The sequence below is a fragment of the Coptis chinensis genome, chromosome 2, assembly GCF_015680905.1.
Source record: "Coptis chinensis isolate HL-2020 chromosome 2, ASM1568090v1, whole genome shotgun sequence".
In the NCBI taxonomy this organism is placed as follows: Eukaryota; Viridiplantae; Streptophyta; class Magnoliopsida; order Ranunculales; family Ranunculaceae; genus Coptis; species Coptis chinensis.
The window spans coordinates 11954056-11973922 of NC_141457.1; the positions used below are offsets into that span (position 1 = coordinate 11954056).

A 19867-nucleotide genomic window follows, 5' to 3' on the forward strand; every position below is an offset into this window, starting at 1 on the left:
GAAAGATATATATATATATATATATATATATATATATATATATATATATATATATATATATATATATATATATATATATATATATATGACAAAACTTTAGTAATGGATATATCTGTTACACATCGATATTAATAACAAGTGGCACATCTATTACTAACGGATATATCCGTTACACTAATCGATATTAATAGAAAGTGACACATCTATTACTAACTGATATATCCGTGACATATGAAAATTGATTTCCCGCTAGAAAAGTAACTAAAGTAGTGCCAAACGTTACTAACACTTACATCCGTTAGAAATGAATAGATTAAACTGCCTATCAACAGTTAGCTATCCGTTACAAAGAATTATAGTAACCACTACACCATAATAGAATATTTGTAACACAGACCTGTTTTGATTTGCAACAGTTTTTTACCGTTGGTAAGTCGCCTACGCTTTTTAAGCGTTGGAAATGTTGTTAAGTGTTGCTTAAATTTGCATGAATTTCATGAATTAATTTCTAACGCTTAAAACCGTATGATAAGGGTTAGAAATCCAAAAAACCAAAACAACTTCGAAATTTCGGAAACAAGGAAACAAAAAAGAAATCGCGCTCGTATGTCGAAATAGAAAACTACTCTTTCTCTCTCACAGCCGCTACTACTCTCTTCCCAATCTTAGGGTTTTGTTATCGCCTGCTCGATTTTCAAATTTTAACTACCAAGAAACTTTAAGAGACCAACGTTCTTAATTTGGTTTTACTTTAAGATGGCTTCATCGGTTGAGGTATGTATATCGCCTTTCTCTCAATTTCTAACCATCTAAATGTTTTGCATTCTTTTGATGTTCAAGGAAGTGGCGGTATCAATGTTAATTGTACAGTATTTCTAACCATCTTACTTTTGAATAAAGGAAAGAAATGAAAAATAAAAAGGAGTTGGTGAATTGTATTTCAACGCTTCATTCATTATTGGAAAACCCACCTGGAGACTTCCCTGATAATATTAGAAAAGAGATTGTAGAGGGATTACTTGCGATTTGGTCACTCGTAAGGTACATTTGAATTAGTTCCTGCAGGACTATTGATTATGTGTATGAGCTTGTTTCCAAATTATATTGTCTCTTACTGTTGCTAAACTTTTCAGTGACGAGGGAAATATCTCACACAAGTTGATCAAGTGCATCAATACGTACTTGTTAAAGGATGGGCCAAATCTGGATCGTGAATATTTGGAAAGTATCTATTCAGCTGTGCATGCCTTTGCGTTTCGTAGTTGGCCTAAAATCCAAAACCTTGGGTTGAAGGTATCTTTTGCAAACCCATTCCTATCAAACTTTTGAGAAGTGCTGAGATGATTTTATGGGTTGGATGGGTTAGATTCTAATATTCTACACTTATCTGCTAGATTCAAAATTGCAATGGGTGGTAGTCTGGTAGATACTAGTGACCTTTGTCAATCATTCAATCATTCTAAATACGACACACATATCCGATGGCTTAAAGTGGGCTAAGGAAGATGTAATGGCAGAGTGTAGGTATGCAGAATTTGGAAGGGCAAAGGTAAAAAAGGAAAAAGACAAAATGTAAGAGGGAAGTGCACGTGGCAGAGAGGATTTCTGTACTATTTTTGAATTAGAAATACAAAGTGAACCGACAAAATTTATTTTCTTCGAACACTATCCATGAGACCTTTTAAGTCAGATCCCCTTATGACACAATTTATTGTATCCTCGGCATGGCTGATCAATATTCGCTCAGCCAGACGTTAATTCATCTGTCTGTCCTCTTGGATTGTTTGATGGTATTTCAGTTCTCCCTCTAACATAATTTAGTTGGAGCGGGTTCAGTGAAAGACCATTTAGCACTGTGGTACACGTGTAGTCTCTTCTAGAGGCAATCAGTTGCAGTGGAGTTAGAGGCATGTTGACTGTTGAGTCTGTTTTTTTTTAGTTCAGTATTAAGAGCAAAAGTTCTTATGCTGTATTGTGGTAGAGGAACTTGACGGTACTCCGTTCGATTACTTTGTTTTATATGAGATACTTTCTTAGGGTGAGAGTGAGTTTTTCCTGACTTTAGCGCATGTGGGTGTTTTCTACCTTTATTTGCTTATATGTTGGCCATGTAGGCCACCTTGACTTCCTTAATTTTTTTCCCTCTTAGTTCTGGTTTCGTACTTATAAATATATCTTCCTTTCACAAATATAAGAAAACATTATAATAAAAATGAAAAATAAGCAATGTAAAAAGTTGACACTATCACATGGTAGTTGGTACTATACTGTAGTACATTATTTCCTTTTAAAGCTAGAGTTTATTTATGTTATATTTACTTGATCCATCTGTTTCTTTGCTTCTATTATTCTCTTTCTGCAAGTTTAACCCTTTTAGGCTTATTGGGGTTGGATTGTCAGTCTGCACTATTGCTACCGCTCTTTGTGGCTTTTCAAGTAATTTTGACCATTGCTGTTTTCCGTGTGTAAGTGTACTAACATACACGGCCTGCATACTAAGATACCAAATCAGAACTGCTCATGTTTCTTACTTGGAAGTATTTACCTTTTCGTTTGTGTAGGTTTGTTGGTGTTGGCGAAGCTTCTTCTGTTAGTCTTGCTGCTCCTTTCATTGATGATAATGCACCAGTTGCTCAGGTTCCGTTTCTTAACTTGTGGGCTAAATACATTGGTCTTCGAATCATATACGTTTTTATCATGAATGTTAACGGTGCATGTGTTGATTCACTCAATGCTATATACTTCCCTCTTATGTTGTCAGAAAACAGCATGGCTTGCAGCCTTCTACATGTGTATACCTGGTGGAATTGCTTGTGGCTATGTCCTTGGTGGACTGGTAAGCTTTTCTTCTTTGGACAATGCAAAGAAGTTTTTTTTAAGATGCACTTAGTCTTACTTTGCCTTTAATGTGGCTTTCTTTGTTTAAAATGAAACCTGGCAGACTCTTGAACGACTCCTCTAATTTTCTCTTTTTTTTATTGCAAGATATGGACTAGCTTTAATAGTATAGCATGTCTTTCAACTTGCTCTGTAGCAAGTACAATATAAATATTTGCATCTTCTCATTGACCACCCCTAACTTGACCGCATCTACAACACAGTGGAGTACACCATTGGTTTTACTGTCAACGTTATTCATACGTCAGTTGACTTGCCAGTTGCTATTAGTTTGCTCTGCCCAACGTACTCGAACCAGTTTGCTCAATGCATATAAAAATATTCTCATAAAGAATATATATTGGATTTAAATAGGGAATGCAATTATTGGTAAATGTTAGGAAGATATAGTTAAAACTTTTGAGATTTGGTAAAAGATCACTGCAGGCTTGTTTACAATTGGTAAAGCAGAGTTTGGGCTTTCGTTTCTTTGAAAATAACATTACTGTGTTCCCTTAAATTGTCAGGTTGCAAGTCACTTCAGTTGGCGTTGGGCATTCTATGGGGAGGCAATTTTGATATTCTCATGGGCTGTTTTAGCTTTTGTTATAAAACCTTTGAGTCTGAAAGGTGCGTGGTTTTCCTGCTAATAGGAATTTACTAATTTTTATGAAATATAAACGTACTTAGATTATCTATTTCATGTATGAAGGGTTTTCTGATGGTAAATCAATTAAAGGATTGACATCTGGGGAGGTGCTTCCTCATGAAGCTGAAGGTACTTCAATTTCTCTTTTAACTTTGAATGAGTAATCATAGAATTAGCAGTGTACACTGCACACCACATTTGATATTATTTTTTTCTTAAGGTAATTCTATCGTAGTGCTTGTTCTGTTTATCTCTGAACTGAAAAATTAGAAGATGGGAAAATGAAAAGTTAATACTCGCAGCATCCTCTTTTAGACTGCTGCAAGCTTCTTATGATGTATTATTATTGCTCCAAACAGGATATACCAAAACCCAGCACTGTTTAGGGCAGCTTCTGTGGCCTTTTGGACTTCCTGCCATGTTATATCAAAGCTCTTCTGATTTCGCTGTGCTGCTTAGTGGATGTTCTGATGATGAGGTGGGTCTACTCTGGTGCCTTGCAAAACCATTTGTAGAATCCAAAACTTTGTAAATATATTGTTGTTGTGAGTTTTTCTGCCTTAAATTGAATTAAAATATTTGTACAAATTTACATTGGCTTGGTTCTGTTGTGTTGTTATCAGAAATTAGGATTGTATAGTTTGTGTTCCTCCGAGCTACATTTCCAATTGTAAATTGTAATGACAGTTATTCTTTGACAGGGAACTGTAACATTTAACTTTTGATTATAAAACTGAGTAATAAATCACTGTGTAATACGAACCAACCAGCAATTTTTGCAGGATTTGATTTTCTAAGATGACGTTTTCCATACTCGCGCATAGTGGTGTGTGAAGTCTATGTATAGTTATTTATGGGTATTCAGTGACACAAACTTGTGGATGTGCCATTCATCTTTTGTAGGTTTAGCTGGTCTCGCTACAAAATAAGAGAAATCATTTTTTTTTTATCAACAAACGACTTTTAAATTAATTTTTTTTAAATTAACTAACAACTTTGCAACGGTTAAGAACCGTTGGTAATATTTTTAACAAATTACCAAGGCTGAAAAACCGTTGCAAAGGTTTTAAATTTATGTACGCAGCAATTATAAAAAGCGTTACAAATCATTATTGCAACGGTTAATAAACGTTGGAAATTTCTGTTTGCAACGCTTATTAACCGTTGCAAATATTTTCAACATTTTACCCACGCCATATTTGCAACACTTAAAAAACGTTGCGAAAATTATTAATAACGGTTTTTTGCCGTTGCAAATAGCCTGTTATGGTGTAGTGAACGGATATAAACGTTACTAAGATTCATTTAAGTAACGGTTATATCCGTTACTAAATTTAGCCTAAGTGACTGTAACACCCCAAAGCTAATGGATATAAGCGTTAGTAAAAATATAAGTAACGGATATAACTGTTAGTAAACACCTTTTTTGGTGTAGTGGTTATCGGGTTATCGAAACCCATTGACAGCCTTATTCAAAACAACGTCCGTGCTTTGGAATACTTATAAATCACTAATCGAGCAACAGACTTAGACCGTCACAAAGTGAAAAATAAAGCTTGAGTTGAAGTGACGTCCGAGTTTTTAAGTTAAACAGACATTACTATAAGTGGCATCTGGGATTTTTTATTAAATAATAGCCGGATGGGGAATTCCCCACCCCATTTATTGACTAATAACATATTACCTACAATATACAACCCCCATTAGAAAAGTTTTTCGACACTTGGAGTGTAAACTTTACACTTTATACTGTTTATACCTGATAATCAGTCCTTTAGGGTTTTGTCCTTTTGAGTCCGCAGTCCAAAGTCTAAAGTCTGTAAACATTCGATTAGTCAAGTTACCTTACTCACGTGGGCTGGTAGCATAGGTCGAGTAAGGGATCACCTATACCTTAGGGCTAGGCAAGGTTCACAACTGGATTTACAGCCTTTAGTGAGTAAGATTTTAGTTTGTTACTTAATTAAAACTTGGAATGCAAGTAACATAAAATAACAACGATTGATTTCTACTTAAACTAAATAGGGATAGAGATACAGGAAAAGGGTTAATCATAATCATGCAAAGTTAGTTTCTAAAGTTAGAGTATCATCTCATTACAGCTCTAATCCGTCTCGAGTTCATAGACAAACCCGAAATGGCGTCGAGTATCGATCCCTAGTGAGATACACTCATCTCTGAATTCATTTTACTAGCATGAGGAGTTGAATTAACATTCTATCTCTGGAATATCACTTCAGATCCTGGTTTGATTTTACATCAGCTGGACAAACCAGAGGGCTAACGGCCACCATAAGGTCTTGCACGAGACTGGACCTAGTGTTAACTGGGTCTCCCACGAGACTGGTCTGGAGTATCAGCACTCTAAACTTGGTCAGACTCAATTATTTTGGGACCGGATGTATAATCTAAACCTATTTCCTAAGTAGTGATTTTGGAACACTAAATTGCAATCGGATCCTCACATGAGTATCATTAACCCTCCCCTTGAGAGGATTTTAGCTCATGGTCCTTGGATTGATTGATTGTTCTTGATGTATGCAATGAATAAGTAAAAAGAAGTGAATGAAGAATAGGAATTTAACTTGAAGAAAATAGATTTTATTGAAGTGAATACTTACTGTACCAAATATAAAAGCATGAAAGGAAAAAAAAAACTACTGTATGAAAATCTAACAACGAAAAGGAAAATATACAAGAATGAAATCTCCCTCTCTTTCTCCAACATCAAACTATATACCCCCTCTTTGAATCTCACGTGAAGCCTTCCATTTATAAGTTTTGTCCTTTTCTATTTCTAAAAATCCAAACTTTGTATTAACAAACTTTGTCTTTTCTTCTTTCCAAACATCAAATCATGTATTAATTTCTTGTTTTGTCTTTTCTTCATTTGCAAGGTGGCACATAAGTGTCTTGCCACTTGTCTATGCATGATGACTCATCATTTCTTGTGGGCTCACAGAGTGGGTCCAGTGGCGGCTCAAATTTTGGCATTTTTTACAACTTTTTTGTTTTTGCGTAAAGCTCGTCGCCCTGATCGTTATGGTAGTTCACTTGCCGAAATCGGCGTCCAGGTTTGAAAGATGTGAGCTTCAAAAGTTTGCTGTTTCTTTACACGTAGACCCGTTCTGCACTGGTTTTGTCCCTTTGGAATTTTCGGCTCTAGTCAGACTCTGTTAGGCTTCATTGGGGCTGAGTAGGAAGACTTCAAGTATGCACAGTATTTCCGTACTTTGATGCAAATTTTATCAACATATTCACGTTAACTACGAAAATCTGCAAAAATATGAAAATACAAGTATTCATGATTATTAAACACGTAATATACCAAAATGATATGTCTCTACGGGGTTTAATATTACAGTTTTGGGTGTTTATCACCCCCCCCCCCCTATTGGAGATGCCCTTAGAATGCAAAAATACAGGTCAAACATTATTTATCATTTTAAATAAGTATTCGCTATGGGCACCTTCCATTTTGTGTTAGGCAGACCCAAAAATAAAAAAAATTATTACAAATTTGTCATTTTCCTTAAAAATATGTTTTGAGTTGGGTATTTCACCAACTACATTGTTTTGAAATGTGTATTTTAATTGTGTTTTTTAACTGAAATTATTTTTCTTTTTTATATTTATTAATTTTGTAGCTCGAAATTGATGTAATCTTTAATTGATGAAATTCCCGAGTTTGTTGGAAAATTTGTCCTAGCGCGACAACATCAAGTTGTTTAGGATAAAGTCATGCGGCCCACTCGAGTTGTCTGGGATCAAGTTACGCGACCCACCCAAGTCGTCTGGGATAAAGTTATGTGACAAACCCAAGTCATATATGGGATTAAGTCATGCAGCGACCCTCTCTAGTCAGGGCAAGTTTACTGAAAAATTGGCCTTGGGCGACACCACTAGGTCCTCTGGGATATAAGGCATGCGACCCAACAAATCAAGTTTTTTTGCCTTTGTCACAGCAATGCTAGGACGTTTGGAGGGATTGCTTTAAAATTTTCGTTTAAAGTGGGGTATGGCAACAAAATTCGTTTTTGGAGAGATGTATGGTATGGGAACACTCCCTTGCATGTGAGATTCCCTGGTATTTTCATATTCACAATCAAGAAAGAAGGTCTTGTAGCAACCCACTTTACTATCATTAATGATTGTGGAACCTCCACTTAAGAGGACTGATTCGTGAATGGAATATACATGCTTATGATGAACTGATGTATGTAGGTGTTAGAAAATCAATGTGTTAATGATGAACAAGATGCTTGGGTGTGGAATTTGTCTAACAAAAGAATTTTTAGTGTAAAGAGTTTTCACAAGATGAGTTTGTCATTGGGTATCGGGTAGAAGACTAAACAAGTACCCTTTTACCCATGACCCATGGTATATAGTTCATCTACCCATCTCATTTTTAGGGTTCATTCACGCCAAAAAACCATTTTCATTATTTGGTTTCTTTGCAAACTCTACTCTTCATCAACAAAGGTATCTATAATCTATCTATCTAAACCCAATTAATAAAAGTTGTGTCTTCAATTCTGATAAACATAAAAAATGATGGTTTACCTACGAAATGAACGATGAAACTCAAAACGTAAGTAAACTAAAACTTATTACGAGTCCATATTTATCAAAGTTTCTACTCTCTTTCTATTGAACAGATATAGTGGAGTAGGAAGTTCGTTCCACTCCTAGTTCTTTAGCATGTGATGTTTTCTAGTTAACTAATCGGTCTTAGGTTTAATGAGAGTTTTACGAGGGGGAATTATACTACGATGCAACTACCCACAAGATATAAACTATAATTGATTCAACTACGGTAATACTACGTTGATTCTATAATAAGGAATTAGGGGGGATTGATTCCACCTTAACTCAACTTAACTCACTAACAACGAATCGTCAGAATCCAATTGAATTGAGCTACGCTAAACAATTGGTTCTTCCTAATCCCTAATTACACATGACATTTCTACCAATTCATAACTAGCATGTGAACGATTAAACCCATTCTCATGGCGAATTAATCGTTTCTAGAGTGGAATAGAAATTACAATGACTCTACGATAATCGAATCAAGCTTTCATCAAGGCTTCTCAACCCCTCTAATGGAGGTTTAGCCGAGAATCATTCCAATCATTTCCATATGAATCTAAACTAAATATAATATCAAGATTCGAAATTTACTAATCTAAATTAAATAATAATTAAAATCTAATTAACAACTAAGAAATGATAACCAACAATAATTAAAACTAGATCTAATAGATTTAAATAACAAAAATCGAAATGACAAGAATAATAACTATTTTATTTATCTAATGAATGATATTCAATGATTCAAGAAATTAATCTAAAACAAGAAATAAAATTCTAAAACTAAGTTCTAAAACTCATTAATGGAGGCTAACTAATCTAATTCTAATCTAGGTCTAACTGTCTACCATTAACAAAGAGCTAAGCTTTTGTTTTTATACTTTCAGATCCAAAAATCGTGCATGGGCTTGAGCCATGTTTTGGGCCGAGAATCGCCCAAAACCCAATTTCTTTAGTCCAAAATGGGCTCTTCAGCTGCAGTTGGCTTCGACAAATGTTTCGTCCACTTCTGCTCCTCTGATTGGGTCAAGGCTTGGACCATTGGAAAGCTCTTTCCGAGCCGGTCGTTTTGACATAAGGTAGGCCCAATTCCGAGGTCTGAGTCCAAAGATATGGTCTACGGAAGTTCTACTAACTTTGTGTGTTGTTTCTGCCCGCGTTGACTTTGACTTTTCAAATTTGGCCCGGCTTTAGAAAGCTTTGTCTTCTTGAATCTTGGCCTTTAATCACGTAACTCCCAAGAACCAACCATTGCTCCTTTATCTCGCTAAAGTGGCACATTTCTGCACATAATGGACTTTGAAGCCTGAAATGCATAAAAACACGTAATCAGTATTAATTTTTACTTATTATTCACATAATTGGTCTAAAAGTATGATTATTAAAGGGTAAAAACTACAGTTTTTGGCTCTTATCAAATTCCTTCAACTAACTTTGGTTTCTTGAACTTAGAGTGCTAGCATGTGTTGTGTATTTGGTGCTGAGTATTACGGTGGTGTGGAAAAGGAAGTGGTAGTGTTTGCTAATACCAAAATGTTGTTGCCGCCTTGTGTTTGAATGTTGCATACTGTTGTGATTATCACCTGTTGGTGTGCTAAAGCCTGGTGAAAGTGGGTTCTAATTTTGGAATAGTGGTGGTATGTCATATGTATAGTGGTGATGCTGATTAGTGAAGTTAGTGTGTGATGTAAAAGAGTGCAAGTTGCTGCTATGTAGCTGAAAACGCTGCTACCACCACTGCTAATGTCGTCGTTGCTGCCTAGACAATCCAATTATTACTGTTCAAAATGTTTGTGCTGAAATTGTAAAGTTTGTGTTGCTGGAGTGTATAAAAATGTGTGGTTTAAAGGTTTTTACTTAATCGTACGTTGCCTTTTTTTTTTTTTTTTTTTTTCAAACTTTAGATTTTTTTATTCAATTCACTAAAAGTTTTTTTTCAGGGTTTTTTTAGATAAAACCCCCCACCAAAGTTTGGTACACTTTGTAAAGAATCTCCATGATTTGAAAACTCACACTTAACCACTCACTCTATCCCGGTTCTGTTTTTCTCACATCCCTATTTTCGTTATTGACAACTCTACTTTTTGGAGGTTTTATCTAAAAAACTCTTTCTTATCTAAAAAATCCTTTTTTCTCTCTCCTCTATAAATTTCACCCTAAATTCTCTAACTCCAAATTCCAACTTTATCACAATACAGTGAGCATATATCCAAGTGCAAAAAAATGATAAATCTATGAAGATATCCTTTCCTTCGTCAATATGAGTGCTGATGCACAATAGCAGCACCAATAAGTGCATTTGGTATATAGTGTCGGAATTCAAAGTCCCATCTTAATGACTCGGTAGGTAAAAAGGATATCCAGTTTCCCAATTTTATATGCGATAAAGAAGAATAATATTAATTAGCTATTTGGATAGTTATAAAAAAAAATCGAAATGGTTAATGGATGGATTTATTTATTGACTTTTACATGCATACATCAGTTATTTTCAGAGACACAGACCATTGTTTTGTACTTTAATGAATGAATGAATGACTTGAATTAGTTTTGTATAACGTACACCTGATTACCTGATAGTCTGGCACTTCAAGCATTGGATTAACTTTTAAACTGTTATAAATTCAAGTGCTGAACCACATACAAATACACGGTAACCGCACTTATGATGTGCACTGTTTCACGCGCATATGCTAAGAAGCCAGCCTCTAAGCATACAAACACTTCCCGATTGGTAAAAGTCAAAGCATGAAGTGATGAACTACCCTTCTACTTGTTAGATTCTGTATATTGCAGTTTGAACCATTCCAAAACACACAAGTCTAAATTCTACACACTTTCGAATTGCTAAAAGCATGAAGGTACTTTCTACACTGTGACATTCTGTATATGGCATTTCGCAGTATTGGCACCATTCCAAAACATAAGTTGCATATATCAAATAAATTTCTCATTTTCTATCACTTGCATATATGCTCACCGTATTGTGATGAAGTTGGAATTTGGAGTTGGAGAATTTAGGGTGGAATTTATAGAGGAGAGAGAAGAAAGGATCTTTTAGATAAGAAAAAGTTTTTTAGATAAAACCCCCCGAAGGGTAGAGTTGTCAATAATGAAAATAGGGATGTGAGAAAAACATAACCGGGATGGAGTGGGTGATTAAGTGTCGTGAGTTTTCAAATCATGGAAGGTTTTTTACCGAGTGTACCAAACTTTGGGGGGTTTTATCTAAAAAACCCTTTTTGTTACAAATCCTTAATGTTCTTGTGATCTAAAGTTTTTGTTACATACTCTTCAATAAACAAGTTTGTCAAACTTGAGCTTGGCTCGAACTCGTTTAATAAACAAGCTTATTGAGCTCGAGCTGAGCTTTCTATAAATCAGTCGAGCGAGCTCGAGCCTATTTTAAAGCTCGTCACCGAGCTCGAGCTTCTCTCTATATTTTCCAAGCCGAGTGGGAGCACATCAAAGCTTGGCTTGATTAGCTCGAGTTCCAATCGGGACGTCCATAAGGGTGGGTGATTTTAAGTTTTTAACCCGAAAATGGGTTTTTAGCCCAATTTCTTGTTCCAAATATTATGGTTTTGGCAAATTTAGAAATTTTGAATGAAATATAAATGCTCAAACCAATTTCGTCCAGACATAGTACAAGATATCGCGATATATTGTGAGATTTATTGATATTTCAGCAATAGATACAAAATATCCTGATATATGAGACTACAAATATTAGTGATATTTCAACGTTTTTAACAATATTTACGATATTTGGAGATATATTGCGATATTTGTGGATATTTGGCAATATTTTGTGAAGGGAATACTTTAATTTAATATTTATTATTATATTTCAAATAAATACAAAAAATATATCGTGATATATCAATAAATATCTATAATATCTACGATATTTGCATATGAAACAATGTACAATATCTTCAAAGAGAGGGATATATCCATGATGCATATCAAGAAATTGAGTATCCATAAATAGCTGTCATGAGAGCATCATCAACGCATTGCCAAATCCCATTTATAATATGACAGATGGAAATGAATTTGGTAATTTTGACCCCCAACGCGCTGCCAAAACACGATTTGGATTATAACAATTGTCAGATTCCAAACCAAAATACTGAGAAAAATAGAAATGAGTCGCACGGGAGAAGTTGTCCCATTTAAGAGGGGGACGAGACAAGTTGTTCCGTCTAAGAGTGGAATGAGACAAGTTTTGTGCATTTTTTTATTTTTTATTTAAATAAAAAATTATAACGGCTCTGTTTTGAATGGGACAACTATTCCAGTCGAAAAAAAAAACCCGACATTTTATCCAAATGCCCAGTTGGTACTTGACTCCTTTTTAGTAATTTTGATCGACTAAAAACGCTGAGGTGTTAAATACACACACACACACACACACACACACACACACACACACACACACACACATATATATATAATTTTATATTTTTCGAACTATAATTTTATAATTTTATATACATATAGTTTTCGAACCCGTCCTACGAACGGGTGTCATTATATTAAATAATTTTAAAAAATATTAGCAATTATGTAGAGCTATGAGATATATATACAAATTATATTAATCACTCATTCAAATTTCTTGCACCACTTTCAATAAAAAAAAATATCAAACCTTGATAAAACCTATCAACTTCTTTTAGTTGTTAGGTTTAATAATTGAAGTTTTATGAGAATGCTCAATGTGGTGAAGATGATATTGAAACTACTTGAATAGCAATACACTCTTAATCATAATAAAATAATTATGATAAACACTATTTAAAATACAAAACTATACTTGTTGAGACAGTATATTCCCCCTACAAATAATACAACTATGTTTCGAGGTTAGTTCAATGCATTTGCATCAAGTTTCCGATTTTCTATTAATTATTCATTGAGGTTAGTTCAATGTAGTTATTGCATCTAGTTTCCGATTTTCCATTAATTGTTCTTTGAGGTTAGTTCAATACAGTTGCATCAAGTTTCCGATTTCCCATTAATTATTCTTTAAGGTTAATTCAGTGTAGTTGCATCAAGTTTATGATTTCTCGTTAGTTATTCATTAAGGTTAATTTAGTATAGTTGCATCCAGTTTTCGATGTTCCGTTAATTCGTTTTTGAGATTAGTTCATTACATTTCCATCCAGGTTCCAATTTCTCATTAATTACTTTTTTCAGATTAGTTCAATACATCTGCATCCAGTTTCTGATTTCTAGTTAATTATTTTTAGAGGTTAGTTCGATGTTCAATGCATTTGCATCTAGTTTCAAATTTTTGGTTATTTATGCTTTGAAGTTAGTTCGACCAGTTACATCCGATTCTGATTTCTAGTTAACTATTCTTTGAGGTTGTTTCAATGCATTTGTATCAAGTTTCTGATTTTTCGTTAAATATTCCTCAAGATATTGCATCTAATTTCTGATTTACTATTAGTTAATCTCTGATTTTAGTTAATTTAATGCAGTTGCATCCAATTTTTGATTTTCCGTTAATTATTCTTTGAGGCTAGCTCAATGTAGTTGCATCCAATTTTCGATTTCTAGTTAATTGTTCTTTGAGGTTAGTTCAATGCATTTGCATCAAGTTTCTGATTTCCCGTTAATTATTTTTTGAGGTTAGTTCAATGTAGTTGCATCAAATTTATGATTTCCTGTTAATTATTCGTTGAGATTAGTTCAGTGTAGTTGCATCCATTTTTCGATGTTTCATTAATTAGTCTTTGAAATTAGTTAATTGCATTTGCATACAGTTTCTGACTTCCCGTTAATAACTCTTTGAGATTAGTTCAATATATATGCATATAGTTTTTGATTATTTATGCTTTGAGGTTAGTTCGATGCAATTACATATGGTTTCTGATTTTTCGTTAACTATTCTTTGAGGTTATATCAATGCATTTGTATCTAGTTTCTGTTTCCCGCCAATTATTCTATGAGGTTAGTTCAACGCAGTTGCATTCGATTTTTAATTTTCTGTTAATTATTTTTTTAGAATAGTTCAGTGCATTTGCAACTAGTTTTCAATTTCACATTATTTATTATTTGAATGTTGTTTGATGTATTTACATACCATTTCCAATTTCCCGTTAAATATTTTTTTAAGGATTTGCATTCAATTTCTAATTTCTCTTTAGTTATTCTCTGACATAAGTTTAACGCAGTTTCTAATTTTTAGTTAATTACTTTTTGAGTTTGGTTTATTGTATTTGCATAAAGTTTCTGATTTTCTGCTAATTACTTTTTGAGCTCAGTTCAATGTATTTGAATCCAGTTTCCGATTTCCTTTTAATTATCCAATGTGGTGTGTAATATTAACTTCAAACAGGACATAAAAATAAATTATGTTTGATTTACTATGTGGGATCATAAAAAATTATCCAATTCCCGATTTTCCGTTAATTATTATTTAAATTATACATGACTCACTATATGGGATCTTCAAAGATTATCTACAGACGTGTGATGTTATGTTAATTATTCTGAAAAATATTTGCAACTATATGTGCAAAACTATTATATATGAATATTATATTGATTACTCATCCAAATTTCTTATATTGTGAATACCCCACTATCCATTATATATAAAAAAAAAAAAAAAAAAATCACCCTTGATTGATAAAACCCTTCAACTTTATTTTGTTGTTTAATAATAGAAGTTTGATTGAAGTTTTATGAGATTGCCTAATAAGACGAAGTTCATATTGAAACTACTTGAATAGCAAGGCGTTTTCAATCATACGAAAAGAGATAAGATAAACACTATTTTAAATACAAAACTATATTTATCGAGACATTCCCACAACATATAACACAACTATGTTTTGAGGTTAGTTTAATGCATTTGCATCCAGTTTCTGATTTTCATTTTCGTTATTTATTTTTTGATGTTAGTTCAATGCAGTTGCATCTAGTTTCCAATTTTCTGTTATTTATTTTTTGAGGTTAGTTCAATGTGGTTAGTTCAATGCATTTGCATCCGGCCAATTTTCTATTAATTATTCTTCGAGGTCAGTTCAATGCATTTGCATCCAATTTCCGATTTCCCGTTAATTATTTTTTGAGATTATTTTAATGCATTTACATCCATTTTTTGATTTCTCATTTATCATTCGATAATGTTGCATTTGCATCTAGTTTCCGATTCCCGTTAATTATTGTTTGAGGTTAGTTTAATGAATTTGCATACAGTTTTCGGTTTTTCATTAATTATTTCTTGAGGTTAGTTCAATGCATTTGCATCCAGTTTATTTTTTGAGATTAGTTCAATGCAGTTGCATCTGATTTTCGATTTCCCATTAATTATTATTTAAATTTAGTTTTACGCATTTGCATCCTGTTCCCAATTTATAGTTAAATTTTCTTTGATGTTAGTTCAATGTAGTTGCCTCCAATTTCCAATTTTCCATTAATTTAATCATTGAGGGTTAGTTCAATGCATTTCCAACCAGTTTTCCATTTCCTGACAATTATTTTTTTATGTTAATTCGATGTATTTGCATCCAAGTTTTGATTTCCCGTTAATTATTCTTTGAGGTTAGTTTAATGCAGTTGTATCCATAGTCCGATTCCCTATTAATTATTTTTTAAGATTAGTTTAATGTTTGCATTTGCATAAAGTTTTTGATTTTCCGTTAAATATTATTTGAGGTTAGTTCAATGCATTTGCAACCAGTTTTCAGTTTCCCATTAATTGTTCTTTGAGCTTAGTTTCATTTAGTATTATATATATTTTAAAATATTTGTCATTATTGGTTTGCCGTTATTTTTTTATTTTTTTTTATACATGTGAGCTTGCATTAGAATGAATGCAAAATTTTCTATTATATGTTTTGTGATGTTATTTTTTGTATAATTTAATTTTCCATTGTAATTTGTTTTGGTTTGGTATAATATATATATATATATATATATATATATATAGTGTTGAAAAAAATTACATTATAATGTTGAAAAAAAATTATAAATTCAAAAATTTAATTGGAATATGTCGTAATTTATGTGGTTTTTGAAATCTTTAACGATAACTAAATGTCTAAATCCCAAAGTGGATGATGCATTAAATTTATCCAACTTTATTTGTTTAGGCCCATATAGACATATAGTGCATACAATACAATTTTGTTTGTTGCCACTTAGTTTTGGGTGTACATTGTTACTTATTTTATGATTAATTGACTTTTATTTTTTCTTTTTTATCCCAGTTACATGTTAACAAATGTAGAAAGTAAATGTTCAGACAACTCAATTCATTTTTTCTTCATTATATCATTGTCTTTTTCTAGAAAAAAACTTTGTTATGTTAAACTTCATCTAAGATTAGTGTAGAAATTATTCTTTGTGGCATAAGGATTTTAGGAAAATTGTTTTCGGTGGAAACTATTGTTTTTAGCAATTTAGTTTTTTGTCTCATATTTTTTCATAATTAGCTATAGTATTTAGGAAAAGTTGGAGAATCTGTGAAACTCTAGATGAGATTGTTTTCTTCTTTATATCATTTTTTTTTAGTAATTAGTAATAGAGTTTAGAAAAAACTAGAGTCTCTGAGTGCTCCAATTGTCTGATTTTTTCCATATTAGTTTCCTATTTTTTCGTAATTAGTCAAAGAATTTTACAAATATTAGAGACTCTGTGAATTCTCAAAAAATAGAGCCAAGAGGGTGCAGCTATATATATCTAACTAGTTTTCGAACCCGTCCTACGAACGGGTGCCGTTATATTAAATTATTCTAAAAAATATTAACAATTATACATAGCTATGAGATATATATTATAATTATATTAATCACTCATTGAAATTTCTTGCACTACTCTCAATAAAAAGAAAACACCAAACCTTGATAAAACCTATTGACTTCTTTTAGCTGTTAGGTTTAACAATTGAAGTTTGATTGAAGTTTTATAAGAATGCTCAATATGGCGAAGATGATATTGAAACTACTTGAATAGTAAGACACTCTCAATCATAATAAAATAATTATGATAAACACTATTTAAAATGCAAAATTATACTTGTTGAGACATTATATTCCCCCTACAAATAATACAATTATGTTTCGAGATTAGTTCAATGCATTTGCATCAAGTTTCTGATTTTTTGTTAATTATTCATTGAGATTAGTTCAATGTAGTTATTGCATCTAGTTTCTGATTTCCCATAAATTATTCTTTGAGGTTAGTTCAATGCAGTTGCATCAAGTTTTCGATTTCCCGTTAATTATTCTTTGAGGTTAATTCAGTGCAGTTGCATTAAGTTTATGATTTCTCGTTAGTTATTCATTAAGGTTAATTTAGTGCAGTTGCATCCAGTTTTCGATGTTTCTTTAATTAGTTTTTGAGATTACTTCATTACATTTCCATCCAGGTTCCAATTTCTCATTAATGACTCTTTCAGATTAGTTCAATACATCTGCATCCAGTTTCTGAGTTTCAGTTAATTATTTTTAGAGGTTAGTTCGATGTTCAATACATTTGTATCTAGTTTCAAATTTTTGGTTATTTATGTTTTGAAGTTAGTTTGACCATTTACATCCGACTTCTGATTTATAGTTAACTATTATTTGAGATTATTTCAATGCATTTGTATCAAGTTTCTGATTTTCCATTAAATATTTCTCAATATATTGCATCCAATTTCTGATTTACCATTAGTTATTCTCTGATTTTAGTTTTATGCAATTGCATCCAGTTTCTGATTTTATGTTAATTATTCTTTGAGGTTAGCTCAATGAAGTTGCATCCAATTTTCGATTTCTAGTTAATTGTTCTTTGAGGTTAGTTCAATATCAAGTTTCCGATTTCCCGTTAATTATTTTTTGAGGTTAGTTCAATGTAGTTGCATCAAATTTATGCTTTCTTGTTAATTATTCATTAAGATTAGTTCAAAGTCGCGGTTGCATCTATTTTTCGATGTTTCGTTAATTAGTCTTTGAGATTAGTTCATTGCATTTGCATACAGTTTCTGACTTTCCGTTAATAACTCTTTGAGGTTAGTTCAATATATATGCATCAACCATCAATATATATATATATATATACATCTAGTTTTTGATTATTTATGTTTTGAGGTTAGTTCGATGCAATTACATTCGGTTTCTGATTTTTTTGTTAACTATTCTTTGAGGTTATTTTAATGCATTTGCATCTAGTTTCTGATTTCCCGCCAATTATTCTATGAGGTTAGTTCAACGCAGTTGCATTCGATTTTTGATTTTCTATTAATTATTTTTTTAGATTAGTTCAATGCATTTACATATAGTTTTCGATTTCCCGTTAATTATTATTTGAAGTTTGTTTGATGTATTTACATACCGTTTCCAATTTCCGATTAAATATTTTTCAAGGATTTGCATCCAATTTCTAATTTATCGTTAGTCATTTTCTGACGTTAGTTTAATGCAGTTACATCCAGTTTATGATTTTTAGTTAATTACTTTTTGAGTATGGTTTATTGTATTTATATAAAGTTTTTGATTTCCTTTTAATTACTCTTTGAGCTCAGTTCAATGTATTTAAATCCAGTTTCTGATTTCCTTTTAATTATCCAATGTAGTGTGTAATATCAATTTCAAACAGGACATAAAAATAAGTTATGTTTGATTTACTATGTGGGATCATCAAAAATTATCTAGTTCCCGATTTCTAGTTAATTATTATTTAAATTATACATGACTCACTATGTGGGATCTTCAAAGATTATCTACGAACGTGTGATGTTATATTAATTATTCTGAAAAATATTTGCAACTATATATGCAGAACTATTATATATGAATATTATATTTATCACTCATCCAAATTTTTTATAACGTGATAACCCCACTATCCATTAAAAAAAAATAACTCACCCTTGATAAAACCCTTTAACTTCATTTTGTTGTTTAATAATAGAAGTTTGATTAAAGTTTTGTGAGATTGCCTAATAAGGCGAAGTTCATATTGAAGCTACTTGAATAGCAAGGCGTTCCCAATCATACAAAAAGAGATAAGATAAACACTATTTTAAATGCAAAACTATACTTATCGAGACATTCCTACAATATATAACACAACTATGTTTTGAGGTTAGTTTAATACTTCATCCAATTGGTGATCAAATTAAGGTCAACATAGATGGGGCTTCTAGAGGGAACCCAGATCCAGCTAGGTTGGGTGGATCCTTTAGAATTGTTTATGGTGATTTTGTCTTACTCTTGATCAAGGGTATCGGAATTGCAGACAACTATACAGCCGAATGCATGGTTATATTGGAGAGTGTGGAGCTTGCCCTTTCAAAATGATGAAGCAATCTCTGGATGGAATCATATTTGGCAGTAGCTGTCACAACTTTTAACTCATGGGGCATCCCTTGGCAACTCCTATGTAGATGAAAAATTTACACGACGAAGGTGCAAAGCTTGAAAGTGTAGCACAACTGAAGAGAGGCTAACCTAGTCGCAGACCAGGCGGCAAAATTTGGATCTTTCTTAGCTGAGAATGAAGATTTTGTATCAAATGGCAAACCCCCATGGTTATATGAATGGGAGGTTCCATATGGTTGCTATTTTAGAATATCTTGAACCTACATTATATAATATGTAGGTTCTACCACTCCTGTATAATTCTTTTATTTCGTTTCTTTCCTTAATTCAATTTACACTTACCGAGCAAAAAAAAAGGTTAGTTTAATGCATTTGCATCCAGTTTCTGATTTTCAATTCCATTATTTATTTTTTGATGATA

The 19867-nt window shown here is 32.5% G+C and overlaps 1 protein-coding gene across 2 annotated transcripts; it reads left to right on the top strand.

Annotated features, from left to right (window-relative positions):
- The first annotated feature begins 558 nt into the window (after positions 1-558).
- LOC147514895 (uncharacterized) lies at positions 559-4288 on the top strand. 2 transcript variants are annotated; one of them, XM_086585420.1, is made up of 9 exons: positions 559-774; positions 901-1041; positions 1134-1293; positions 2401-2465; positions 2562-2637; positions 2762-2836; positions 3405-3507; positions 3590-3655; positions 3886-4288. In XM_086585420.1, the coding sequence occupies exons 2-9, from the start codon at positions 908-910 to the stop codon at positions 4056-4058; spliced, it is 852 nt and encodes a 283-aa protein (XP_086441546.1). In that variant the 5' UTR covers positions 559-774; positions 901-907; the 3' UTR covers positions 4059-4288. The 2 variants fall into 2 exon arrangements, with proteins under 2 accessions (XP_086441546.1, XP_086441550.1); XM_086585424.1 differs by having other exon boundaries at positions 636-774; positions 906-1041.
- Positions 4289-19867: the final 15579 nt, after the last annotated feature.